The sequence below is a fragment of the Plutella xylostella genome, chromosome 13 (genome assembly GCF_932276165.1).
Source record: "Plutella xylostella chromosome 13, ilPluXylo3.1, whole genome shotgun sequence".
Lineage (NCBI taxonomy): Eukaryota > Metazoa > Arthropoda > Insecta > Lepidoptera > Plutellidae > Plutella > Plutella xylostella.
Window position 1 is genome coordinate 4,131,508 of NC_063993.1, and position 26,993 is coordinate 4,158,500.

General features: G+C 39.3%; 5 protein-coding genes across 5 annotated transcripts in view; 1 reads left to right on the top strand and 4 right to left on the bottom strand.

Moving 5' to 3' along the window:
* The first annotated feature begins 1,288 nt into the window (after window positions 1-1,288).
* On the top strand, window positions 1,289-6,619 carry LOC105386341 (CCR4-NOT transcription complex subunit 7). The gene is made up of 8 exons (XM_011556866.3): window positions 1,289-1,734; window positions 2,054-2,164; window positions 2,356-2,465; window positions 2,833-2,946; window positions 3,051-3,169; window positions 3,414-3,571; window positions 3,944-4,084; window positions 5,167-6,619. The coding sequence occupies exons 2-8, from the start codon at window positions 2,054-2,056 to the stop codon at window positions 5,281-5,283; spliced, it is 870 nt and encodes a 289-aa protein (XP_011555168.1). The 5' UTR covers window positions 1,289-1,734; the 3' UTR covers window positions 5,284-6,619.
* Window positions 6,620-7,083: 464 nt separating this feature from the next.
* LOC105386330 (chromatin-remodeling complex ATPase chain Iswi) lies at window positions 7,084-19,116 on the bottom strand. Its single transcript, XM_011556855.3, has 16 exons — window positions 18,942-19,116; window positions 18,609-18,820; window positions 18,193-18,450; window positions 17,984-18,107; window positions 13,233-13,520; window positions 12,420-12,633; window positions 11,995-12,266; window positions 11,437-11,664; window positions 10,890-11,135; window positions 10,613-10,718; window positions 9,978-10,123; window positions 9,563-9,669; window positions 9,030-9,163; window positions 8,537-8,873; window positions 7,731-7,871; window positions 7,084-7,293 (listed from the first exon to the last, which is right to left on the bottom strand). The coding sequence occupies exons 1-16, from the start codon at window positions 18,990-18,992 to the stop codon at window positions 7,095-7,097; spliced, it is 3,063 nt and encodes a 1,020-aa protein (XP_011555157.1). The 5' UTR covers window positions 18,993-19,116; the 3' UTR covers window positions 7,084-7,094.
* A 414-nt stretch (window positions 19,117-19,530) lies between these two features.
* On the bottom strand, window positions 19,531-21,973 carry LOC105386321. The gene is made up of 3 exons (XM_011556846.3): window positions 20,242-21,973; window positions 19,948-20,165; window positions 19,531-19,649 (listed from the first exon to the last, which is right to left on the bottom strand). The coding sequence occupies exons 1-3, from the start codon at window positions 21,866-21,868 to the stop codon at window positions 19,560-19,562; spliced, it is 1,935 nt and encodes a 644-aa protein (XP_011555148.3). The 5' UTR covers window positions 21,869-21,973; the 3' UTR covers window positions 19,531-19,559.
* Window positions 21,974-22,652: 679 nt separating this feature from the next.
* On the bottom strand, window positions 22,653-25,735 carry LOC105386966. Its single transcript, XM_011557623.3, has 4 exons — window positions 25,373-25,735; window positions 23,852-24,123; window positions 23,601-23,753; window positions 22,653-23,021 (listed from the first exon to the last, which is right to left on the bottom strand). The coding sequence occupies exons 1-4, from the start codon at window positions 25,497-25,499 to the stop codon at window positions 22,668-22,670; spliced, it is 906 nt and encodes a 301-aa protein (XP_011555925.3). The 5' UTR covers window positions 25,500-25,735; the 3' UTR covers window positions 22,653-22,667.
* Window positions 25,736-26,367: 632 nt separating this feature from the next.
* The window catches only part of LOC105386956, a 37,740-nt gene continuing 37,114 nt past the window's right edge, over window positions 26,368-26,993 (bottom strand). The window contains exon 12 of the mRNA XM_048624895.1: window positions 26,368-26,721. Coding sequence (XP_048480852.1) covers window positions 26,710-26,721 — 12 coding nt within the window. The 3' untranslated portion in view covers window positions 26,368-26,709. The remainder of the gene's footprint in view (window positions 26,722-26,993) is intronic.

Consider the following 26,993-nt stretch of genomic DNA (forward strand, 5'->3'; position numbering starts at 1 on the left):
CCGGTATTAACTTTCAATACCGGTATTGGAAAAAGCGTGAATTTTGTCCCTAATACCGGTATTACGAATACCGGTATTGCGGTATTGCATGCCCTAATCTGAACGTATTGTTGTTGGTTTTTGAGATAGGAACGGAACCAGTCGTAGGCTATTCCACGCACTCCTGAATCGTATAATTTACTAAGTAGTAGGTATTTTGTGTGACACCTTATCATATGCTTTAGATAGATCTAGCAAAAGTCCTATGGCATATTTCTTTTCATTCAAGTAAGTAGTTGTATATTTCTTGCGTGTATTTATACACAGCTAGTGTACTTGAATGTCGTTTTGTAAACCCGTGTTGATTTTTATGAAGAAGATTTTTTTTTCTAGGAATGTAGGTATTTAGTTTATTAGTCATGGCTTTTTCATAAATTTTTGATATGACTGAGAGAAGTGCAATGGGCCTGAATTTATCCGGGTCTGTATCTTTTTTCCTTTTCTTTTTAGGTATTGGTATGATCTTAGCAATATTTAATTTTTCAGGGAAAATTCCTTCTTTAAATGATTGGTTGATTAACCGTGTAATTAACCGGGGTATTTCAGAATATCAGCGCAGCTTTTAAGAAGTGTGGACGGAATTTCATCATCACCACCAGATGTACTGAGATAATAAACAAATATAATATAATATTAGTTATAATGAATGATGATCATTTGTTGAAAAAATAACAAAAAACATTAAAATTACAGAAATACAATATAAAAACTTTCAAGGTACGATTATTCTAATTGGTTAGTTAGAGCAAGACTAGCGCTTCCGTTATTCATATTCTGCAAAAAAAAATACCTTTTCAACGACGTATCACTCATTGACTCATTTGGTGGTGGTCCCAGCTTCCATAGATTTGAGCCCATCATCATTTTATTAAACGGTATAAAATTAGTTACTTACCAGTTTACCACTTCCGTTTCAGGACTTTACCTATTTTTTTCCTCGGTGGGACTTCTACCTGTGAATCCTAGTTCTACATCTGAATCCTTATTCTGAGGAATGGTGAATTAATAAATTTTCATGGCAGATTGTAAAACAATCCGGTATGTAGGTACAATAGGTACCGTAATGATATAAAATATAGAAATGGGCCCGAGATGCACGCAGACCGGGATCAAGTTACGGTTTACTGCTGTGGCGGTGGTGGTCACTTCCGTCATCTTGCGTGTAAGCTTTAATAAAAATATTTTGGGTCCAAAATATCGATGGAAAAAATATAATAATCTGGTCTGTGTACAGACCGTAGCCATATTTAATAATGGCAACAAAAAAAATGGCGCTGACAAATTGAAACGGCACGACAACGCAACGCATTGTTATTTTCCTGTGTTTTAAACATAGTATTTTCACATTACACCTATTTTCTGCGAATTCACAATGCATAACTCCTGTCATAAGTGTTAGCCGAATAATGGAATGATTCGCAAAAAACAAGAAGTTCTTATAAATTATTCCAAGTGTCATTCAATTTTGTATTTTTTCTCGAACACTTCTCGCTTGAATCTAATCAATCAAAAACCTGAACTGCATTTTATTTCGTGTTTCGTGTATACTCTCAATTTGTAGACTGGATATCCTCTTCACTTGACTATTTGATTTGAAGTATCATCTAGTGTAACTCTGTTTGATGCCTTGCATCCATCACGGCTTCTAGAAGAACCGAAGAATTTGGCCATCAAGAATTAGAAAAACGATACAGGGTAAGTATCAGTGAAACATACCTAATACATCATACCAATGGTACTTGGTGATTGGCTTTGTGTGATTTCGAAATCATCTGTAAAACACGTACCTACTAGATATGAATGGTCAGTTACCACAATAAACAGACACGAATCACGATGAACAGATGCTTTTATTTGTCAAATATTGCGTGAAACGCACTAAGCGTTTCTACTAGACAGTAGGACAGTAGAACCCTGTTTTTAACTTCTTTTTTGATACTAGCAAGGTGCTATAAAATATGTTCAGTCTTATAAGATACTACAATTCTTAATATTCCTGCTCTAATTATTCCAGATGCCAGCTGCAAGTTTTGGATCAGTGGCACCCATACCAGCTAATGAAGAGTGTGGCATCAAAGATGTGTGGAACCACAATCTTTATGAAGAATTTCAAATTATAAGACAGGTTTGTTGCACTCGCATGTTTACACACAAACAATACACCACAGTAAATTTATGGAAGTAAGAACATGTTATAGGATGTCACAGTAAAAAAAAGTGTTCATACATAAAATTGCAAATGACAAATCAGATTAACAGACTGTTCAATTTATACTCAATTTTAGACTAATATGATTATAATTTATTCTTTATTAGGTGGTGCAAAAATATCATTGGGTTGCAATGGACACAGAGTTTCCTGGGGTGGTGGCGCGGCCCATCGGAGAATTTAGATCTACTGCTGATTACCAGTACCAACTTCTCAGGTAAAATGCTATTTGTTATAGATTAATTTAGTTTTTTATAATTTCATGATCAATTATGTAGGACCCCAATGTTTGAGTATGTCATGGCATTTTTATCAACATTTGTGGCTGGTCTGAGAAAAAATTGTGCTATCGTAGAGACTGAGATAATTATCCAATCATCATCATCAGTCTGTAGTACTGCTAGACATAGAACACTCGCAAGGAGTGTGATAACATTCTGCTCAGCCCTTGGCCTTCTTCATCCAGCCACTTTAGATTTATTAATCAAAACTTTTGTGTTTCTCAATACCTATACCATTTTTTGCAGTTGCTGTTGTAAAGCAGGTATTTTTTGCGTAAGTCTAACATTATGATTTAATTTCAGGTGCAATGTGGATCTACTTAGAATAATTCAATTGGGATTAACATTCATGGATGAGAATGGTAAAACACCACCAGGATACACTACATGGCAATTTAACTTCAAATTCAATTTGCAGTAAGTAAACTCTACTTGTATCCTATATGGATTGTATTTATTTGAAGACGGACACAAAATACTTAGCAAGTCTGTAAATTAATCGCAATAAAATTAAATTTTAGGGAGGATATGTATGCCCAAGACTCAATCGACTTGCTACAGAACTCTGGGTTGCAGTTCAGGAAACATGAAGAAGATGGCATTGAGCCCTTGGAGTTTGCCGAACTACTAATGTCTTCAGGTACGTTATAATGTTTTCCATGTATCAGCGAAGTGTGACCAAGCGGAAATAGATACTGCACCCTAAACACTCTGACCACTGCCCTCAGCTCAGCATTACATATATAGCCACTTAGCCACTCCAATTTCATAGTATACCTAGATTCAAGGTGGCAACTGGCAACTCAGCACACGCTATGTTAAGTTGTTATCTATGTTATATTTATTTAATTTATTATAATACAACAATCATAATTAAATTACAGGTATTGTGCTAATGGATAACATAAAATGGTTGAGCTTCCATTCCGGCTATGACTTCGGCTACCTTCTGAAGTTGCTGACAGACTCACACCTGCCACAAGACGAGAATGATTTCTTTGAAAGTTTACGGATGTACTTCCCAACTGTATACGATGTAAAGGTGAGTCTCCAAAATAGTAATTAACTCAGAGTCAGATAGCCAGCATTTGGTTTTTGTTTCATACTACGATTGTACCCCTAGCGCAAGTAACACAATTTTACGCAAGCGAAAAATTTGGCGTATTCTTACACTTATAAGATCTTCAGTTTACAAGGATGAATGCACAATACTTGAACATACAATTAATTATGATGTTTTTTTCGTGAATTACCGAAACTCTTAGAACAAAAGTTGTTCAAAATGACCTCCTGAGTCACGCTGAGTTTTTGCAACACCCTGTATAGACATACAGGTTCAGAGATATATCACACGTCTAAGCATAGATTAGATAATTTAGTACCCGTCTTTCCTAACATTTCCCCTTCATTCCAGTACCTGATGAAGCTGTGCAAGAACCTGAAGGGCGGGCTGCAGGAGGTGGCGGACCAGCTGGAGCTGCGGCGCGTGGGTCCGCAGCACCAGGCCGGCTCCGACTCGCACCTCACCGGGATGGCCTTCTTCAAGATTAAGGAGGTCAGTATTTGTGGCCTCGTTGAGGAAATGTTATTTAGATGAGATGTTATTTGTTAGGTAGAATGTGTGTTAAATCACACAAAAAGTTTGTTACTTGAAAGATTTTTTTAGGGAAAGAAGAATTATAAGTAGAGATAAACAGGCTAACGTAACGAGAAAGCTGGTAGTGTTTATTTGCAATGCCGGGTAGAGAGGGTTGTGGCGCCCTTTGCAAAAGCCCTAGCAGTGGACGCCCGCTGATGTTCAAGCGCTTACGATTAAGGGTGGATTCGTCCAAACATCACGTTACACGAGAATAACTATACCGGAATTAAAATTATACGCGAGTAAATATCTAGGATAAGTACATTTGCATTCTACCAAGTTATATAGTGCCACAAACTTATCTGTTCCGGTGAGAGCGAACTAAATTGGTCCATATAATCTATGTCAATATGAAATTCATTAGTACAGTAAGTAATGAGGTATGGACCAATTTAGTTCGCTCTCACCGGAACAGATAAGTTTGTGGCACTATACCATGATTAAATTGAATGAACGAGGAACGAAACTGTAATGCAACTAAAATAAAAATAGCTGCGTTTCAAAGCATGCAATAGAAATGACATGCCAACTTAGTTTGAATGGATTATAAAAGTATGAAATTGTTTATGTTTTAATATTTTATTCGCTGTTGTTATTCTGAGACTTTGCCTTTTAACGTACTTTTGTTTATGTTTTGACAGATGTGTTTATATGTCATTATGACGGTTTTCTAATCAGCTGATGTGCTGCCGCCATTACAAAATTACTCTCGGATAAGCTCGTTACACGGTCAATTTTGGCGGTATAACATTTTATTCTTGGGATAAGCTAGTTATCTTGGTTTCAGGTTTGGTAGAATGCAAAATCTGCTTACTCGCGAGTAACTGGTACTTTACTCGTGAGTAAAAAGTTACTCGACGTTGGCCGAATCCGCCCTAAATGTCAAAAGAAATCCAGACCACCACTAACTTCTTGTCGAGTTGGTGACTAACGCAAGAGTTTCACCTAGCTCCACTAAGGCTTGCTACCCAACACTAACCGAACTCTTCAACTCGCAGATATTCTTCGACGACAACATCGAGAGCTCGAGCGGCCACCTGTACGGGCTCGGCGCTCCGTTCCCCGTCGCCGTCAACAGCTTCACGGACAACGGGGAGAACGGCAACTCGTCGTGATCGGCCGAGCCCGGCGCCCGCCTCACCGATTGAACCACCGTACCTGACTGACACGCCGCCTGCTACTTACCTACACCCCATTTGAAACTGTACAGAGGGTCGTGAAACTGAGGGCCAAGTGTGAGACGTTTGATAGACTAGCAGACGTGTTTTGTTTCTTCCGTTCGTGCAGTCATAGTTCGACGTTTGAAAGACTAGCGGAAGTCTTTTGTTTCTTCATCCGTGCAGTGATAGCTCGACTTTTCATACAACTCGATTCGTGATTTAAATCGCACTCGTCGCTTTGACTCCTGGATTGCGGCGAGTCCATTAAAAACTCACACTTTGTCCTTAGAAAAAACGATTGCGCTCTTAATTTTTTTACGAAGTGCGCAAGGCGCTTTTGTGGCATTTTTAAAGAGGCAGGCAGGCGTCTTGGGACAGTGAACATTGCGGAAGTGTCAAGTGATACCAATCGATACATTAGTTTCGTGTTTTGCATCAATCACTCATTTTGAGTATTAAATTACACTAGTGTTTGGTGCTTCATACAATTTACAATAAATAAGGACTATATCTATGTAAATATTATAAAAATGCAAGATTTTGTATCATTAGTAAAATCATGAAATGAAAGTTACTAATCTAGATCTAAGCTGTCATTGTGATTATCTAGTTCATAAAGTTTCTTTTTAAATTACGGTTATGTAGCAATTTATAAATAATACCAATATGTATCAATATTGTAGAATTTCATTGACATAAAATACAATACATTTTATGAAGCATCAAATACTGTGTAACTTCCTTGAATCTACGAAAGTGCAGTTGTTTAAGGTTTTATAATTATTATATTCTTAACAATGACTTATTTATAGTTTTCTTTCTTCTCATCAATCATTCAATATAATAATTGACTAGGTTATCTATTTAACACAGGTAGTAAATTTTAGAACAAGGTTTAAAAATAACAATCCAGATGTCGGATTAAAATTTATCTTTCTCGGTCCTTAAATCACATGTGATAAACAATAGCTTAGCTGCTGTTGTAATTACATAAATATATAGTAGTAAAAAAAACAAGTCACTATAAGTAGATTTTGTATAGGATCATGATTAGTATTGATTAGGAAGCATGCATGCAGTGCAGTTAGATGCCAGGTGTAAAGTGTGCTTTACAAATATTGGTCACCTGTGAGGTGAGACATCCATATTCCAAATGTTCTCTAATGGATGTTTTGCTCAAATGTTGTAATATAATAATTTTAAGGAATGTATCATGCATATTGCTATTACAGCCTATTGAACTTCATGCATTAATGTGAATATGGATTAAATGTATTTTTTATTCGTAAAACCTACTGTTATTATTTTCTTAACCATATTTATGTAATGTCCCAATTTACTGTTGCCCCAGTTTAGGTAGGTATGTGATAAGAAAAAGTGAAAACTTTTGGCAACTAGGATTTATTGTAGGTAATAAAAGTTACACAGATTGGAATTTCTCATAATTATTCAGGTCCGATTCTGGTTAAAAATATCACTTTTAATTAGAAACACACTTTCAATCAGCATAATCAGAGGGCGGAGATTCAATCAGACTAAGAAATCATCGGACACACAACCAACACAGAAAAGGAATGTCAACACTATTATCATTATCAAGATTAATAAATAAGTTTATTGTACTATGCCACCAAACTGAGTCCTCCTAGTCTCGTAAAAAAAACTTATAGCAAATTAAGTAGGCGTTGAGGGATCGGTTGGCCGTACTCGGTTGCACTATGAATACTAAACTTGTTCATCGTCATCAACCTGCCAGTTACGTTATTTTACTTTTTCTTCTTTTTCTGTTTCTGTGCGGTGTCGGGCGTGTTGTCAGCCTTGCGCTTGCCCGCGCTTGCTCCCTTAGACGCATTTCCTCCGGGAGTGTTCTGGTTGGGGGCGCCGCTCTTTTTCTTCTTTTCCGCGCGCTCTTTCTCCTCCAACTCTTGGTTTTCTCTTTCTATAAGCGTGATCAGCGTGTTGCATCTGAAATAATTTAGGATAAGTATAGGTTAAATCAAGACAGATATTTACTTATATATATTTTTTTTTATAATCGATTCAGAAAAACAAATCGACTTTTGAGGAGTAGGTAGGCTAGACTGGCTAGCTTAGAATTAAACAAATAACAACTTCAAGATCCGGTATACGCAGCGCTGATATGGATCTATCATCAGCTTATAAAAATACGTGGCATCTTGTAAATGCACATTACACGTTGCTAGAGGAATATAGAGGCGGTAAATTTTGTTATAAGTTCACTAGTCGATAGTTCTCTGGATATTTCTAAAAGAAAATCTAGCGTTTTTTTTTAATTATCGGCTCTCCGAGTCCATATATGTAAGCCTCTAAACTTATATTTTCATAACTTATGACTGTATAAAGCCAAAATAAAAATAAATAAATAAAATAAAAATAAGTACCTCCGCTGCAGCTCGACGGCGGTGCGCGACTTAAGGAACCAGTCGAAGCGGAACTGCGGCGCGCCGTGCACGCTGGCGCGCAGCTCCTCGTACACGTTCTCCTTGTCGAAGCCCAGCTTGTGCAGCATGCATACTAGGAACCTGGGGGAGAGGGGGGGAATTAGGCGGCCTGTCCTCCAGAGCGGAAAGGGCTAGAGGAGCGGAGTGCGAGGTAAAACATCGACCAATGAAATTGCGTGAAAACTCCGCTCAAGCAATGTAATTGGACGGTAGAGTCTGAAACGGTTCATCTGCGATTCATGTCTGAAGTTGGTTGGAACGTCATTCACTTATAGTTGCACTGATGGCAAGGCGTTAACACTATGGGAATTCTTTTATAGCGTGTTACATTTTGTCGGCCCGTCTTGTAACTGGTACCCGATAACGACACTTATTACGTCAACTGTTAGAACAATTCATCCAATCGTCCAGAGCCGAAGAAACCAAATTAATTTCAAGTCTCACAAATGAAATTCTCTGTGATATTATTTAGCAATTTATGCTAAAAGCTACTTTTAGCTTTCACTTTAACTCAGCTTTTATTTAGGTATTGAGATACCCAACCAGTACCGTAACCTTTTTTAAATAATGCTTTCTCCAAAAGAACCATTAATAAAACTTAATTAAAATAATCTGTACCTATTTTGCTTACTGAAGCACTCGAAGTAAAGTAGTACCTTTTTACCTAAGCCCCAAAAAGGTTCAGGTAACAAAGCACTTAGGCTTTACTTTGACGAGTTATTTAATCTCATAAATATTGCCATTACCTGTCCTCTTCTTCGACGTAATTCTTGCCCTTATTCGTGCCGTAGGAAATTCTGAGCTGATGGAAGGGCGCCCTGTATCTCGCCATCTTGGCGTCTAAAGCTTTCTTTATTGAGGCTCTTCTTTGTATTTTCGCTTCGCCGCGTTCGATTTGTCCCATGATTCTGTCGATGTCCTGCAGCTCGTGGCATCGCTCCCAGAACACAGCCGAGTATTCCATGACCTCCTCTGGGGTCTTTCCCTCGACGTCTTTAGCGATGTTCTCGATGTCGTCTCGGCCATACTTCTCGTTGGCTTTGATGAACTGGTTGAAATCTCGCTTTGTCCAGTTGGTGAATCCTAAAAACGAAAATCTTTTAATGTTGTCGCGATATGTATTTCTAGGGACACAACCGGTTAAGTTATTAGAGTTACAAGCGCGATGCAAACGATTGAGGATAAATATATAATTGGTAGTATGTTTACTAGTACTTATTTAAAAAACCTTCGTCGTACCTTGTGTCAAAAGGTTGTCCTTTTCAGCGAGCTCCTCCTCTGTGAGTGATTCGGCCTCGTCTATCTTCCGCTGCTCTTCTCTTTGAATCTTCGCGGCGTCCGGCCCCAACTCGGGATTTCTTGGCACTTTGTATCTGTCGAAGACATTCATAAATTAATGCATTCATTTTTCACTTGAAAGATCTACCGACCTTAGGGCAGGAACAGTAGGCCTATCACAAGTGCTGTAATTTGTTGGCATTTTGTATGACATCTTGATCAGCGTCCATGTCGTGTCGGTAACGTTAGAAACTAATAAAACGTATAAAAATTCCAACGACTTTCCTATATGGTGATCGCACTACAGGTAACTTTATAACGACAACGTTTCCGTTTTTCTGCCACTACAACACTGCCTGCTTCTTACGCATCCCTTGGGGATACACAAAACACTCTTCTCTGTCTGGCCAATCCTTCAACATGGTGACAAAACTTTGTCTACCTCTTGTGTTTGTTACGGACACAATAAGAATAATACAATTAAGCGGTCTTACCCAAGAGTCTTCCTGTAGTGGTAGATCTCCTGGTCCAACAGCTCGAACAGCCGCGGCGGGAAGAACTGGAAGTCCTGCACTATCGGCTGCTTGGGCGGTCGGGGAGCCTGCAACATAGGACCATAACTTTAGTGTGGATGAAATTTCATGAGTGAACTTCCCCTATGCCGAAAAACTTTCCGAAAACTCGAATCAACACAGTTATTTTATGTATCTCCTCAATCGAAATGCATTGAATAGGTGCTTTATTTTACCGCAGCTGCATATCAATTTTTTTTCCTTGCGCTTGCTCTAGAGGCTATGCGACATGAACGAGCGCGATGCATGGTTTTTGTCTCGTATTGTTTTGCGGGTCTTGCGTCTCGTGCTAGGTATCCAGTAAATTCACCGTCTATCTACAGTGACACTTGATTACCTGTACTTTAGGCGCCTTCGGTTCTGACACTCGCAGCGCCTCGCGGAAGTACGCGTCGACGGCGTAGTTGGCCTTGCGCTCGCGCTTCGGCGGCTCGATCCAGCTGCCCAGCGGCATCAGCTTCTGCTTCTCTCGATAGTCCTCGCCTGGGCGTGAACGAAATAGATTAGTTTTCCTAAGCGAAACAGATAGTTACCTACAATTATATTGCCGCACTTCGCATTAGAAAAAGGTCGCCGGTAAAAGCTAGTATCCTACTAATATTATAAAGGCGAAAGTTTGTGAGTATGTGTGTTTGTATGTTTGTTACTTCTTCACGTGAAAACGGCTGAACCGATTTTAATTAAATTTAGTATGGAGTTAGCTGACACTCTGGAACAGCAAGTTTTATTATAACTCTTAATAAGTATCGATTTCATGGGTAAATAAATGTAAGACAGCAAGACAAGTGTATCGGTGTTAGCATCAAAATAATTAAACCAGCCAATTAATTTTACAGCCCCATGACTATGTTTTAGTGGCAAGAGGCCCTTCAAATCGAGACGTCGTAAAAATATTTCAGAGTAACTTAGTGCGGCAGTGGAGAGTGAACAATTCGATGTAAGTATTTTAGAGTCAGTGAAATGCTAGATTACCTTCGAACTGGTAGACGGAGTCGGTGGTGGCGCCAGGCGTGTCCATGGAGAACGCTCGGAGCGACGACTCGCCCAGGCATTCCAACTTCTGTTTCAGTTCTTCTGTCTGTAAAAGAAGAAATGTTTTTTAATAGTTTCTAAATGAACTTATCTCCGAGAGAGTAAACGAGTGTAAAACCACGAGGTGGCAGGCGGAAGTAGAAAAGTAGCCAGTAGTGGCTGAATTATTACGGTCTGATCATGATGAAGAAAAGTATAACGAATCAAAACAACGCACCTTAGTCTCTCCTTTAGCCAAAATCGTATCAATATCTTCGTCGGTAATCTCGGAATCCTTAGACGAGAACACGTGGTTGGCTCCGTGTCGGATCATGTTGAGCATTTCATCCTTATTCAGTTGGTTCTTCTGGTCCACGAGGCGTCCTGATTGGATGACGAGCTTGTCGAGACGAAGCTTCACTTCTGCTCGCTCTACGATCTTTTCTTCTACCGTGTTGTCTGTGATCAGTCGGAATACGCGGACCTGTTGAATTTTTTTGCAATGAGTGAAAAGTGTAAAAAACGTAAACATATGTATAAATACTCTACTGTATGTTAATTATTGGTGTAATATTCTGTTCATCATATAGTCAACTAAGCATCCGGGATTGTATCTGGCTCAAAGAATCTATCTGGCTGTACAGCGAGGTAATGCAGCTAGCTTTGAGCCAGGTACGATAAGAGGAGGTATATTTTACATAATTTAGTTTCTATTTTAATAAGGTAAAAAAAAGTTTTTGTGGTAGTAAGTTGACAGATTTAGGAAAAAACACAATCCCACGCACCTGTTTCTTCTGCCCAATCCTGTGTGCTCTATCCATGGCCTGCAGATCCATCTGCGGGTTCCAGTCGGAGTCGTATATAATGACCACGTCGGCCGAGGTGAGGTTGATGCCGAGCCCGCCGGCGCGTGTGGACAGCATGAAGATGAACTTCTCGCTGCCCTCCGCGTTGTACTCCTCGATCTGCCGGTTGCGGTCCTCGTGGGGGGTCTGGCCGTCCAGACGGCAGTACTAGAAATAGGAGTGAAGAGTGAGTTGGCATACATTACAGTAAGTATAAATGTGAAATATGGTTTTATTATGGGAGCGGATGTGATAGAAATATGATGTATGCCAGTAAAGAAACAATAACAAAATGGCAGATGGATTGATGGGATCTATCCTTGTCTGATGAATGATCTCCTGACTGATGAAACAGCCATTTCCATATTGCATCGCATCGCAAGTGTTTCAGCAAACATACAGAAATGATTAAATTACCCTGAGTCGGATTTGGAAGGTAAATAACAACAAGGCAAGGATAATGATAGCAATCAATAATAATGATAATAAATTCCATACCTTGAACTGTCTCCAATGGCAGTAATCCTCCAGTATATCCAGCATCCTGGTCATCTGTGAGAAGATGAGCACTCTCGAGTCTTGCTCCTGCAGTTTAGGCAGCAGTTTGTCAAGTATGGCGAGTTTCCCGCAGTTATAGACGAGGTGCGAGTCGGTGGTGTAGGGCGGGCCGGGCTCCGCGCCGTCGAATAAGTACGGGTGGTTGCAACACTTGCGCAGCTGCATAAGAATGTTCTGGAGCCGCATCTTCTCGACTTTGCCGGCGCCGTTCACTGGAATTGACAATCATTCAATGTTAATAACTTGTTTTTTTTGTAAAAATAAATAAATAGCAAAAACACAGTAATTAATTTCATAGCGATATTTTTTGTTTTAGGTAAGAATTTGGAGTATTGTTAAATTACCTAAGAGAAAACTTTACTCACCAACATCAATGTCTTTCATGAGCACTTTTGTGTACCATTCCCTCTGCATCTTACTGAGACCCACATATACTTTAACCTCCTTCTTGGGTTTCAATTTCTTTTCTACTTCAGCTTTAAGACGTCGAAGTAAGAAGGGTCTCAGAACCGCGTGCAATCTTGATACTAATTGGTTGTCTCCCAATGCCGCATTTGTGTTGAACCATGAGTCAAAGTCCTAGAATTAAAATTGAAAACAAACATTTAAAGCTAAATAGTTTTGTGTCAACATTATATTTACCAACAGTAAATGATGCAGATATTACTGTTAGTTGACTCCACTACTTTTTGCTAAATAAATAAATAAATAAATTTTTACTGAGCAATAAGCTTAGCCTAATACAATAAATAGATGTACACAACTTAAAATTAAATTACAAACTGACTTAGGACTAAGCACAGTACAAGTTTTAAGAGCGCTGGGGCCTGAACTAGGTGGTGGCCTGTATCTCAGGCACCAGCTCCCTCCCTGTTTAAAACAAATTTTATTGCTCCATTTTTAAACAAATATTAAGAAAATATATTATTAAACTAAACTAAGCATGCAACATGCAAAAGTGCTTGTAGTGCAGAAAATTGGAAATTGGTGGAATTTACTTAATTGTAACTAACAAGTTCTCTGATTGTTCATAATTGTAGGTGCTTAACACAACTTTAAGTTTAATCTTACATTCATTCATTAAAGGTTCAAAGCTCTCAGATGCTACAGACATGATATACAGATTAGATATCCTCAAACACAATTAGGTATATAAAATCATAAACAGCTCAACTTACATCAGAACTGTTGAAGACATCAGGCAGCAAGAAGTTAAGCAGAGCCCAGAGCTCATGGAGGTTGTTCTGCAACGGTGTCCCGGTCAGGAGCAGTCTGTTCATACTCTTGAATTCTCTCAGCAGTTCTGACAGTTTTGACTTCTCATTCTTGATGCGGTGAGCCTCGTCTATGACCATGTACCTCCAGGTGAACTTCTTGAACACTGACCTCTCCCTTATTATCATTTCATAGGATGTAATGCAGACATCCCAGTTGCCTGGCATTAGCGTCTCACGGATGAATGTATTCTGTGAACATTGAGATAAAATTTGAGTTAAATTTTTAACTGTATATGTGTCGCAGGCATTTTGTAAGATCTCGCCGTTTACAAACGGCGTCGTCAGTTTACAAACGCTCGCTGTTTTGTAATTTGCCGAAGGCATATTGATAACTCGTTCAATCGTTCTGGTTTCGACGTTGATTGCAGTTTTAGGGTGACCATGATAAAACACAGTCTGAACTTTGAATAAATGGAAAAATCGGACTTTATTTCAGGATGTCAAGTAAGACTTTTTACTTTTGTTTTCTAAAAAAGGTACCTAAGCAGGTACTACATAAGTTTAAATATTTAATAAAAAGATACATTTAGATAAAAAACGTAGTCATTTATGCAGAACAATAAAACTAGGGATTTCCAGATAAAAACAAACACTGGTGCCCGAATGCACTAAACAATTTATGAAGCTTCAATTTGATATCCTGCCTTGTGTCCTCCGTACTCCGGGATCTATGGATATCGTACTAGTTTTTAGGTGCGGGATAACCTCAAAAACTTTGACGTTTGTCTACGGCCTTTTTACTGCTCCTGCACTATAATAAATGACTTTAAAGTCACAATTATTTGGTGAAAATGCTTCTACACTCGTAATATTTGCACTGTTTTGAGTATTTATTGACTCACAAAACCACTACTTGACGCCATTTTTGTTGTTGTGATCAACAGCGCCGCGCGTGGTAAGAACCAGAACTAAGTTCTTCAATTTGCCGCGGCATTATGTAAACGGCGTATGGATTGGGTTGTTGAGTTAGATTAGGGGTTGGTTGAGTTTTGTTTCTTTGCAATATACTCTTCCACATGCTGTGTTTATTCCGACCACGCAGCATGGCGAAGCTGGGTTATGGACTGGTGATAGTCTCTGATTGTGAGGTCAGAACTGTCTAAAAAATACCAGAATTCCTTCTGCTGTGTCAGTGGCGGGACACAATTACCAACTAGCAGAACCCGGCCAGTCCGCTCTATCCACGTCCGCGCCGTGCACCCTGGATACTGCTACAGCCGCACTTCGGTGCGACCGCCACCTAGTGCTGTAGTTGCCGAGGATAGAAGGGCAAAGGGCGAGTATCCTGCGCCTTAAAACAGGATCTACTCACAGGGAAGGTTACCCGTACTAAACCGAGCCGGTCTTAAGGCTTTGAGGTGGCAGCCCCACCAATAGACTAGGGTACGACGGGCTGATAACTCATCTACCTGAAACAAAATTATCACAGAAACCGAAGACGAAGAAAAAAACCGGACCGCTAAAAAAACGACGACCTTTGGCATGAAAACGGACACCCGAATTGGATGCTGGAATGTTAGGACAATGCACAGAGATGGAAAACTTGAAGAAGTTCTTCGGGAGGCCAGACGGTTCAGTCTTGACATTCTCGGCATCAGCGAAGCTCGTTGGAATGGTTTTGGTGAAGAAACAGTGGGCGATGGCTATTCACTGCTATACTCTGGAAAACCAAATGAAGAGGATAAGCACGAATATGGAGTAGCCCTTCTCCTAAACAAGTCTGCAAAGCAGTGCCTTCTCAACTGGAAACCAATCAACGAGCGTATACTTACCGCGCGTTTCAAAACAAGAGCTAGAAATGTCTCCATTATACAATGCTACGCCCCAACAGAAGATACTGAGTGCGAAAAGAAAGACCAATTCTACCTGCAACTCGACGAGACCCTTCGCGAAATAAAGAGGAAAGACATTGTAGTACTGATGGGAGACTTAAATGCCAAAGTAGGGAGCCAGAATAGCAGCTTAGAAATGATCATGGGGAAACACGGTGTTGGAACCATGAATGACAATGGCGAGCGTTTCATTGAAACTTGCGGGATGCATGGCCTAGTCATCGGTGGAACTTTGTTTCCTCATAAGGAGTGCCACAAGGTAACTTGGGTATCACCAGACGGACGCACACAGAACCAGATCGACCACATCACGATCAGCAAGACCTGGAGGAGCTCACTACTAGATGTACGGAACAAGAGAGGGGCTGACGTTGGCAGTGACCACCATCTAGTAGTGGGCAAAATCAGACTGAAGCTTGCCGCTGTTCATAGAAGAGTTGAAACTCAACCCAGAAGATATGACGTAGCGAAACTTCAGGATGATGAGACCCGGGAACGATTCGGCGAAGCGGTGCGAGAAAATCTGAGGAACCTCAACTTCGATGAGGAGGATTCTTTAGATGTTATGTGGGGCAAGGTCAAGGAGGGATATCTCGAAGCCGGACACAGTATTCTTGGCACCACAAGGAAAACTACCAAACCTTGGATCACAGCTGAAACATGGCAACTGATAGATGCGCGAAAAGAAGCCAAATCTCTGCTGCACGGGAACACGTCTGCGGCGCAGTACAGGGACATGGAGAGAAAAGTGAAACGGGGAGTACGACGTGATAAAAGAAAGTGGGGAGATGACTTGGCCAGAAAAGCCGAAGATGCAGCGTACAAGGGAGATACCCGTACACTCTACCAAGTCATAAAAGAAATCACGCGGAAACCACGAAAACCCTCTCGCCCTGTTAAAGACAAGACAGGAAAGCTACTGTGTGAGCCTGGCGAAGTATTGCGAAGATGGAAGGAGTACTTTCAGGAGTTACTCAGAGTCGACCAACACGATGGGGTAGAAGCCGAGCTGAACTGCGCAAGGCACACTCAGAATATAGACTTCGACGCTAGTCCACCTTCCATAGCTGAAATATTAGCTGCGGTCAAGAAGCTCAAGAGTCACAAGGCACCAGGACTCGATAATATTTCAGCGGAAATGCTCAAAGCCGATCCGCTTGCAACAGTAGGCATTCTGAAACCAGTCCTCGAAAAGATTTGGGAGACAGAGAAGATACCCGAGGAGTGGAAGAAGGGGGCAATCGTCAAACTCCCAAAGAAGGGCGACCTAAGTGACTGTAGAAACTGGCGAGGGATCACATTACTGCCTATAGTGTCCAAGATACTAAATGCCATCATCCTCTACAGAATCCAAAACCGGGTAGATGAACATCTTAGGAGTGAACAGGCAGGATTCCGCAGGGGAAGAAATTGCACGGACCAAATCAACACACTCCGCATAATTCTGGAAGCATCAACCGAGTGGCAAAAGGCCCTTTTCCTGACATTTGTGGATTTTGAGAAGGCCTTTGATAGGGTACACCAGTCAGCGATATGGGATACGCTGAAATATTTTCACGTTCCGAATAAAATGCGAAACCTTATTAAGGAAGCCTACAATGGCTACACTTGCCAAGTAATCCACGAAGGGAAGCTGAGCGATCCAATAAGCCCCAATATTGGCGTCAAGCAGGGCTGCATGTTATCCCCACTACTCTTCATCATGATTACCGAAGTAATTTTGGATATGATGGAGCAGAATGGCAAAGGAGGTTTGGATTGGTCCGATGGAACATCTTTGGAGTATCTCGCTTTTGCGGACGATCTTTGTCTTTTCTCCGAAAATAGCGCTGATATGCAAAGGAAACTCAATGACCTCGTCCATTTGGGTAACCGAGTGGGCATGCATGTCAACAGAGAAAAGACAAAGTCAATGCGAGTAATGACTGCGGACCGTACTCCATTTAAAATCAACGGCCAACCAATTGAAGATGTTGACACTTTCACCTACCTGGGAAGCAAAATCACACCAAATGGTGGAACTGACGAGGATATCGGCAACCGCATTAACAAAGCCCGTGGAGCTTTTGCCATGTTAAGCCCAGTGTGGAGGTCTTCCGCATTCCGTCTCCAAACCAAGATCCGCCTGTTCAACGCGTGCGTAAAGACCGTTCTCCTCTACGGTTGCGAAACTTGGAAGAAAACGGTTCAAACCACGAACAAGCTACAGGTTTTCGTAAACAGATGCTTACGCAATATCCTAGGGATCCGTTGGTTTGACTTTGTCTCCAACGAGGAACTTTGGCGCAGAACACATCAAAAACCTGTAGCAGAAACCGTAAAAGAACGCAAATGGAGATGGATAGGACACGTTCTCAGGCGTACTGAAGACGTCCCAAAGGAAGCGCTAACATGGCACCCCGAGGGCGGTAAACGAAGACTCGGCAGACCGCGAGAGACATGGCAGCGCTCTGTGAACAAGGAAATGGGCCAGGCGGGGATGTCTTGGGCGGATGTCTCTGAGCTGGCCCAAGATCGTAAAGAATGGCGGCGCTTCACTTCGGCCCTTTGCTCCCCAGCGGAGATTGGGAATAAGTAAGTAAGTAAGTAAGTATGGATTGTGAATGAAATGTTGTGGCATACTATAAAATGACACGGCAATATACATTTTGCCTTCGGCATATTACAAAACAGCGAGCGTTTGTAAACTGACGACGCCGTATGTAAACGGCGAGATCTTACAAAATGCCTGCGACATATGCAATGCATAATGCTTATGGTGTGGTGGAAGACTTCATAATAAAGTTATGGGTACTTAAAATGCTAATGATCATTACTTACCCTAGTTTCTTGGTCTCCAATAAGACAAACAGCTGTGAGTGATGGACACCATTTCTTGAATTCATTCATCCAATTTGTTAAAGTAGATTTTGGTACAATCACAATATGTGGGCCTGGTATATTTCTGGAACAAATAAATTCACCTAGATATTCATCTTTATCTACTAAAACACAAACATATCAAATGTATAAGAGTAAATTATACATACTTGAAATTTTTCATGTAGCCAAGAAGAGATATGGTTTGCAGTGTTTTACCTAAACCCATCTCATCAGCTAGAATTCCATTTATACCATTTTCATATAATGAGATCATCCAATTCAGACCTCGAACTTGATAATCCCTCATCTCTCCATTTTTGATGTATGGTGGTGAAGCCTCAAAGCGAAAAATGGCTTTAGGCTTGATGTTATTTTCAGCCAATAATTCTTCATCTTCTTCTTGTTCAGTTTTTCGATGACGGTGACTGAAAAATAGTAATGTTATTGTAATTGTGTAGAAGTAACAGGATTCTAATCTACACTATCAGAACTTGGGTCTTTTATAGCATGCAGTACAGGGTGTGTTACCTACATTTTGTCAATAAACTTTCACTGCTATAAAATAGGTAAGTACAGCACTTACTCGACAGCCGAATCTTCCTTGTTCTTTTTGGGCCTGCCTGCCTTCGCTTTGGGTGGACTAGTACCAGCTTTTGGAGCATTTGTCATGAAATGAGAGAAAATCTCAGTTTGTTTTAACAAAAAATCGAAACGCTTTGAACGGTCTGTTTCAATTTTACTCTCGAAGTCGCCTTCTTTTCCTCGTGATGATGTGGTGTCGCTAGAAGACCCATTCTGTAAGGGAATCGGAATGTTTTATACATGTTTTCACTGATCTACAACCGTTTTTGTTTGGTATAAATTGAAACGTTCAACGGGACACTACAATGGGATCTCATTTCATTGTAAAACTTACAGAATTCTCGCCCACGTCGGCCACATCCATGGCCTCCTCGGTATGCGACATTGTATTGCAAATGCGAGCCTAAGCGTATCTTGATATTCTTCACACAATAATTAAAAATGTTGTGTTTACGATTACGAAAAATGCACGCCTGGCGCGAAACCGGAGGACTAAAAGCAATATGGCGGCCGAGCAGCTGTTTTTTAGCTTGGTCTGCGTTTCAAAATCAAATTCTTAACCTTTTAGTATAATCTCAGAATAATAACGACCTATTAAACAAAACATGAGTCTCGTTAGAGATAGTACAACCCCCTACTTCTCTCCATCATCACCAGTAGCCAACAGCAGTGATGTAATTTTTCCACACAGTCGGCCGGATTTGAGTATTTAGTATCAGTGAGTGTACATTTAAGTATACTTGGTACCTACATCCTGGGACTAGGGTGTTCATCGTGGTCATTATACTCCGACTATGGGTGTTCATCTCGAAGGGTAGTATTCTTACTACCCAGCATAGGCTGCACCCATTTTTTCAGTGATGACTTGATGAGTTAAATGTAGTGTAGTTACTATTTTTGGGGTGTAGTACAGAAACTCGTTGTTGTTCTTAAATAGTGGGTGTTTATTAATTTAAATCTGAATAGCTTCAGTTATTAAATTATTTAAATACTCTTTTTTTTCTTCATCCGTTTGAAGAGTAGACCAGTCATCCCACCTTATCTGAAAACAAAAACCAATAATTAACTCTGAATCACGTTTATTATGTTAAGTTTCTCTTTAGTAGTAACCAGTGAAGTAGGCATGCGGAGAGGGAGATTTTCTATGTAGGTACTAATAAAGTACCTACATATTATAGTGACAAACTTCAAAGCTTGTTAGAGCTTTTCTCACCGAGCAGGTTCACTCGTATATGTATTTTTAACTCAAAACTAATTGGTAGACCACCCGTAGATAAAGAAGAAATACAAAAATGGCATCCATTATATGCTGATTGTAATATTTTATATTTATTGCATACCATATTGGCTTTATATCCAATGTGTCGAAGCTCAAATATTTTTTGCTGCAATGGTCCAGTAGCCCGTCTGCTCTTTTTTAGAAGAGCATTCCTTCCTGCAATCACTAGGACCACCCATGTATCATCAGTGGGTGGCCTTTTTATCAGACCAAATGGTTTTGGAAATATGTCTTCAACAGAAACTGGCATCCCATCCTTTCCATTGCAAATGATTATATCTGTAACATAAGACAATCGTTAATTATTTATTCCTAAAAAGTATACTTGTATTGGTCAATTCAAAATTTAAATTACCTCCTCTCTGATGATGTGTTAATACATGGTCTCCCAAGACATATTGATGGCCTCCTCTGACTTCTCTTAAAACTCTCATTGTGTCTAAGATCATTTTCTCAGTTATATTGTACTGCTTTTTATGTTCCTGATCGGGCATATAATCAGTGTACCTTTTGGCCATAACAATAGCTGCTCTATCGGTGAGACAGTTCATGTCTGAATCATTATTAAAGTATATTTTCACTGAATTATGTAAACTAAGAATTTCCCGCCCATACTCAAAGGGATTTCTTCCATATTGTTTTTCTAAAAACTTGGGATCTAAAACTTTTGAGATAAGGTCTTTTGGGTATATTCCCAAAAGTCCTAAATAAGAGACACAACAACCATAACACCGGGGATACTTGTCTATTTGGGCTTGCTTCCGGGGGTTCTTCAACTCTTCAGTAATAATTTCAAATAAACATGTATCTGTTTTTGGTTTGTAACTAAACAGTCCATAAGTTAATACCAAGCGTTCAATATCTTTTAATCTGGCATCTTCTATAGAAGAAATCAATTTTCTGGCAATGGCATCAAGACAACTCTCATGGACAGTTAATGTAGGGGTCCCCACCAGCGCAATGTGAACACAACACATGAGAGACAATCTTGGCACTTCAGCCTCTAGTACTCCGAGCAATCTGTACAATGGATCATCATTTGCCATAATTCTGAGAGAAAATCTAATAAGCTTCAGCAGAGCAGCCAGTGATATCTCATGGATTTCTTTAGAACTTTCAATTATTTTCTCAAGAATTTTACTTATTAACTCCATACTTCTGATTGGTGTCTTGCTTTTAAAGAAACCCAGTGCTATAACTGCTAAGTCATCAACAGTTAATAAAGATATGTTTTGTGCCAGTTGGATTTCCAGATTGTGCATATCGTAAGGGGGATTCCTGAGTGCTCCCACATAGAAAAATGTTGGCACAAGTTGTTCTGGTGTCAAACGTTTAGCTTTGGTAGCAAGTTTATTCAATACCTTTTGTGAATAATCAGTAGCCTTTATTATTTTCAACATATAGAACAAGGAAAGATAAGACAGTATCTTGTCTGTAGACCACTCGGTGTGTCGTTTGAGGCACTCGTCGTCCAGCGCCGCCCACACCTCTATGTAGTTCCTGCTCCTCGGGGATGGTGTTTCAGGCCATCTTTTTAAGGCATAAAATAGTGATTTCAATTCATCATCACTGGCAAACTTAATATTGTCAGTTAGAACATCAATATGGTTATCAAACATTTTATTTGATATACACATATTATGCTCGGAGCAGTATGCACCAATTTTGGAAAACATTTGAAAGATCTCTTGAGGTGTTTTATTTTTAAGGTTATCTTGCATTATTCTATCAAACTCAGCTTGGCTTACTTTATCGCTTGCTTTGTCTAATGCAAATTGATTGGCATATCCTTTATTTGTCATTATGTTGTACGCGTAACCGTTTTCATTTTCTATATACAATTTATTAAACAAAACTTGATTGGAAAATATACTTCTACTACAGGGATATTGTAAACATTTTATTGAACTACTAATTACATTCATACGATATTTATTCTTAGAATATGATAAATTACGTAAAACTTTAGCAAAACGATGCATTTTTGTAAAATCTATTTTTCTTTTTATTCACAATTTTCTTCTTTATTTTAATTTGATAGTTTTATAGGTTATGTTATGTTTTTGTGACATTTCACTGACAGGTGACAAAATAAAAGTAGTGTCTGTGGCTCTGAGTACAGAATAAAAAAACTGGATTGTGTTCCAAAACATATTTTTAAGTTTGTACAATGCTACCACCCCACTTGGCTGTTCGTATTTGCGTATTTACCAAAGTGCCATGACATGTATACAAAATGTATGTGAAGATTGTGAAGCATATAAAAGTAGTATGTTCCTTGGTGGTCAGTATCATGTCAGTATTTCTATATAAATGATACTTAGATATCATAGAACATTGCGGACTCGGGTGTCTCTGCCTAGTTGGGAGTCGGACGGCCGTGTGTGAGATGTCCCCACATATGATCGGCATGCGTACGTACCGACGCATCCGTTTCCGTCCGATGCCGGGACAGCTGGTCACTGGATGAGGTTTCCATAAAATTAAAATGGTTTTATGGCGATTTCAAAATAGACGGGCGGATTTTGGACATTTATTAATAAAATATTTGTTTAATTGATGTAATTTTTTTATTAATTGTTTAACCAAGATGAATTTAATACATTCTATAAGCAGCATCTGATTATTTCCACTGTGTACCTTAAAGAGGGATTATATATTGAATTATTTATTTAATAAGTTACTTACCTAATATTAAGTATGTAACTATGTACGTACTTACTTAGTATATCTAGATTTTTATTTCACGATTTTCCGACAATCCCTAGAGTCACCCAATGCTTAGGTACTAAGTATTTGAATTTTAATTATTTCTCCGTATCTCTGTGGTAAAATTACAAAATCTACAAACCTGTACAAAACAACAAACGAAACGACACTAACCGTGGTCATGAGGGACGTGTAAGTCACGTTAGATGTGGGCTCCCCGCTATAGGTGCACGAGTAGCACTCGTTGGACAGGCTCCTGTTCAGAGAAACCTTCCCATCCTCAGAGGTGTCAGAGAAACTTAGCAACTGGTTCTTGTACAGGAACTCTAGGTTCCCGAGGCCCGGCAAAGCGACAGGCGTGAACAAATCGTCGTCTGCCACCCTCTTTGAACCCAAATACAAATATTTGTCCAGCCACCGGCCTGTCTGAAATTGAGTAAAATTTTTCAATCAATTTCATGTGGCTAGGCTACCTAATGCCTACCCTATGCCACAGGTCCACTGCCCGATATACCTAATCCAAATATCTTGTACCAAGCAGCGCCACAAAACAAATGTGATTGCTCGGTCCTGCTCACCTAGGCACTGATGTGTTTCTGCCTCAGACCTCGTTACACCCAGTTAGAATTATGTTCAACGCTCACTCTATTTTCATATAAAAGCATTTTCAGTTCATATTGATTCTTGAGTTGTATTGAAGGTAGGTATTTATTTATTTATTTATTTCAATAACTTAGACCCTTACAGCTAAACCAATTCGATAGACAAGTTTACAATAAAAATATAACACTAAAACAGAAATTAAGTACTTAATAAAGTACTTAGTACGTATCTTCAAGGAAGGCTGCTATTAACCTATCTGACCTACAAAGGGGATATGTACAAAGGTTTAAGGGGATATGTACAAAGGTTCCACTCGAGAGAGCCACGTACAGGAACTTCACCCCCTATGAGAATAGAATAGAAAAGAACCTACCTGAACAGTCTACAATGTTAGTATCAAACCTTTTTACATTCTTCATGTGTCTCAGTGCTGTACTTGGCCGAATCCTTGTCCGGTTCACATGGGGTCATTCCAGAATCACTTTCCTTGTAAGGCCATAACCTGGAAGAACTATTCAGTTCTCCAACATGCAAACACCACAGTTTCCAGAATATCTAAAAAAACACGTAGAATGGTACCTATCTAGCTGTTAAGTCCGTTAAAAAATCACACTCATGATGAGGCAGTTTTTGTCATAAGGAAGTAATCTAACCTTTCGTTTTTCAATAGCTCCAAGTTCGAAATAGCGGCATTTGTTATTGATGAATTTAGCTTTCAGAGACTGTCTAGATGTAAACTTGAAGATGCTCAAATTGACTGAGTCTAACGGGCACATTGAGTTTAACTCTACTTCCATGTTTTCAGTTAGTGACGTGATTTCCCACTTTCCCATTTGGTGGTGGCTCCATGCTTGGTTTGGCCGGCCCCAATGGCCGCTTTTGAATATCTTGGCGCATGCGATTACTAATTTGGTTGGAGTTAGCCCTGTTGATTATAAAATTTATTGTAGGAGCTAGAAAAGTTACCTACAAGTTTACGATTAGGCCCAGGTAGGTAGGGGAACCCGGGGTAAGATGGGGTCGCGGGGTAAGACGGGACCCCCCACATATATGCAAAACTATACATCTTAGGAATCTGAATAATGAGCCAATAGAAAGGCTTAAATGATTAACCTTTAGTGCGCCAGTGACAGCAGGTGTGAGCGCGTGCGTTTTTTGTGTAAGCTCATTTGTTTGTTTTTGCGTAGTGTCCTTGTTATTTTTGACCGGTAGAAACAACGTCACAACACAGTAATTAAAACAGTGGCAGTTTTGATAATTGTGTCTTTTTATTTAAGGTTCGGTACGCTTTGTTTAAATATGTGCAAAATCACTTTAACATTGAAAATATTTTTTTATGAATAATTTTTGTAAAAAATATAACATGGGGCAAGACGGGGTATTTTTGGAGGGGCAAGATAGGGTACGGATCTAGCTTGGTAAAGTTTTTTTTTTCTTCAACCCGACATTTCACATTGTAGAAGGGCTCTAAAAGGGCTACAGGGAAGTTGGCTAAAAAGACAAAGCAGATACTGCCTACGAAGAAGAACAACAACGAAGATGACTGTGTCTTCCTCTACTTGAGGATATCAACAGTCCTACTACAAATTTAAGGAAAAGTGGGTCGGATTTCAAAGGTGCAGGCGTTGGGCTCACACTGCAGGTGCTGGTGTTGACGATAAAATCACAGAAGAAGTGTTGTTTCTCTGTTTTGTGCTCCACATAGTATACTTACCACATCTTACCCCGTACATGGAGCAAGATGGTTTATTTCCCATTTTTTAAAATAAGTCAATTGTAATGATTACTTTTTTGGCAAAAGCTGTGCCAAAGTGTTCGTCATTAAGTTCCTAATGAGCCATAAATAATTGATAACGTTGTGGTTATAAATACCTGTTGTTTTTTTAATTTTCCCTTAGCGACCCCGTCTTACCCCGGGTTCCCCTACATCTATTTACTTAAACTAGATATTTCCATATAAGTAACCTAATATGTAGGTAATTGGGCTCTATTCTATCGTTTTGACCAGGCAACATTCTAAAATAGGGTTACGTTTTATCAAAATCTTTATGAACCAACTTAAATCCATTTTAACTACTGTAGGTAAATACACTGATAAAAAGGCAGCTACTGCTAGCGGTTTACCTATTTGATTTGCATTTTATCTTAGTGGGTTGATCCATGTTTAACCTTACCGACTATCACAGGTTGCAGGGGCTTCCCCATTCGTGTCGTCTCATTAAAATAACTCTCAATAAGTATCGTGTCGTACAAATCATCATATTCGTTTGAAAGTAACTGTCTCATTATCCCGTACGGCATATTACTAAGAAAATAAAATATTATTCGCAATAATTTTAGTATGCATTTGGCATTTTCATGGCATTTGTAAATGTTGAAGTTTTTGATAGGAATATGGAACTTTCGCGCAAGCTGTTATTCTGAGAAATCGAAGGAAACTCGGATTCAGATTCACATTCATTAATACTCAATGCTTTTAACTTTATGAGATCCTTATTTATAAGGGTTGTGGTCTCGTGGTGGAAGGATTTACCTAAGTATAGCTAGTCAGATAAGAGTCAGTAGCTCCCACACAGAGAAAACCCTACGTGATGCGCTTTCAGGGTTAGCTGGTGTTTCTGACGCACATGAATAGAACCCTATTGTGTTGTGACAAATTTCCACCACGCTCGGCTCGACTAAATCGGGTTGGAGGACTTCCTACATCGCAATAGAATCGTAAATTTATTTTTTTCTCAGTTGCGAAAGTCCAAGCGAGACTAAAGGGGGTCTGTGGTGTTGTTGGTATATTTTAGTGATTTTAGTTGAATTCGGAGATCTAGGGTGTATACTTTTATCTCTTTTCCTCGGGGAATATTATCGGCTATTACGTTCGTCTCTAACAATAAGTAATTTATAGTTAGGTACAAACTGATACTGACATACCTATTGTGTTATATGATGTTAATTGTTTATTTTATGGTGATTACTTCTTCTCACACTTTCACCTACGGAAGTGACGATTACCATCCGATTATCATATTTAACTCACACTTCCTATTTCTATCTTATACGTACACAGCTGTCAGTTAGGTACCGTATTACCTCATTACAACTTTATTATCTGACCATTGAATCGGGCGATAGTTACTATGACTATAGGTAAAAGCAATAAATAAGCACAAAGGAGTATTTCTTAAGTACACTCGTTTATTATTTGACTTAGGATTTCAGTTCGCATAGTCTATATGCTACCATGCAATAAAATTCATAAAATACAGAGCCAATCTTACACTTAAATATCTAATATAAACATTATGGAAAATCGGTTATTCAATGTGGCACTAAAATTATAATAATATTTATACTCGTTTACTGATAAAAATAAGAACCTAACTTTGGCTGTAAAATAAGAAGAGTTTCAAGAATAAATTAACCGTATAAATACATTTTATACTAAATACTACAATATAATAAGAATGTATTTACAGTGTGACGCGGACGGACGAATCATAGGCGATATGGCTGCACTTCAGCCATCAATCTGAAAAATAAACAATAAATATATTTTATATTATCTTCAAACAAAACCAATGACTAATGTTGTGCAACCGACAAGTAAACCAGCTACTGACTATTTTTATTAGTTTTGCTCCACTATTTTTTTAATTGCGTACCTCACACCGATTCCAATGATAAAGAAAGATGAAGAAAATCACCATAAAGTTGTAATGTTACACAATGCGTGCCTAAGTAGAGCCTTTATGTTTTTTCACGAAAGTTTTTTGTTTATTAGAAATAAACATTATTTATAGT

Coding starts and splice junctions, on each gene's coding strand:
- LOC105386966 (XM_011557623.3), bottom strand. CDS start 25,499: ATGCCGTACGGGATAATGAGACAGTTACTTTCAAACGAATATGATGAT. Junction 24,124..25,372: donor CCTGCAACCTGTGATAGTCG/GTAAGGTTAAAC, acceptor TATAATCAACAG/GGCTAACTCCAACCAAATTA. Junction 23,754..23,851: donor GAGCTATTGAAAAACGAAAG/GTTAGATTACTT, acceptor GTGTTTTTTTAG/ATATTCTGGAAACTGTGGTG.
- LOC105386321 (XM_011556846.3), bottom strand. CDS start 21,868: ATGCATCGTTTTGCTAAAGTTTTACGTAATTTATCATATTCTAAGAAT. Junction 20,166..20,241: donor AACACATCATCAGAGAGGAG/GTAATTTAAATT, acceptor CTTATGTTACAG/ATATAATCATTTGCAATGGA. Junction 19,650..19,947: donor TTGGATATAAAGCCAATATG/GTATGCAATAAA, acceptor TTTTGTTTTCAG/ATAAGGTGGGATGACTGGTC.
- LOC105386341 (XM_011556866.3), top strand. CDS start 2,054: ATGCCAGCTGCAAGTTTTGGATCAGTGGCACCCATACCAGCTAATGAA. Junction 3,170..3,413: donor CGAACTACTAATGTCTTCAG/GTACGTTATAAT, acceptor ATTAAATTACAG/GTATTGTGCTAATGGATAAC. Junction 3,572..3,943: donor CAACTGTATACGATGTAAAG/GTGAGTCTCCAA, acceptor CCTTCATTCCAG/TACCTGATGAAGCTGTGCAA.
- LOC105386330 (XM_011556855.3), bottom strand. CDS start 18,992: ATGTCGCATACCGAGGAGGCCATGGATGTGGCCGACGTGGGCGAGAAT. Junction 18,821..18,941: donor CCGACGTGGGCGAGAATTCT/GTAAGTTTTACA, acceptor ATTCCCTTACAG/AATGGGTCTTCTAGCGACAC. Junction 12,634..13,232: donor ATGTCTTCAACAGTTCTGAT/GTAAGTTGAGCT, acceptor TTTTAATTCTAG/GACTTTGACTCATGGTTCAA.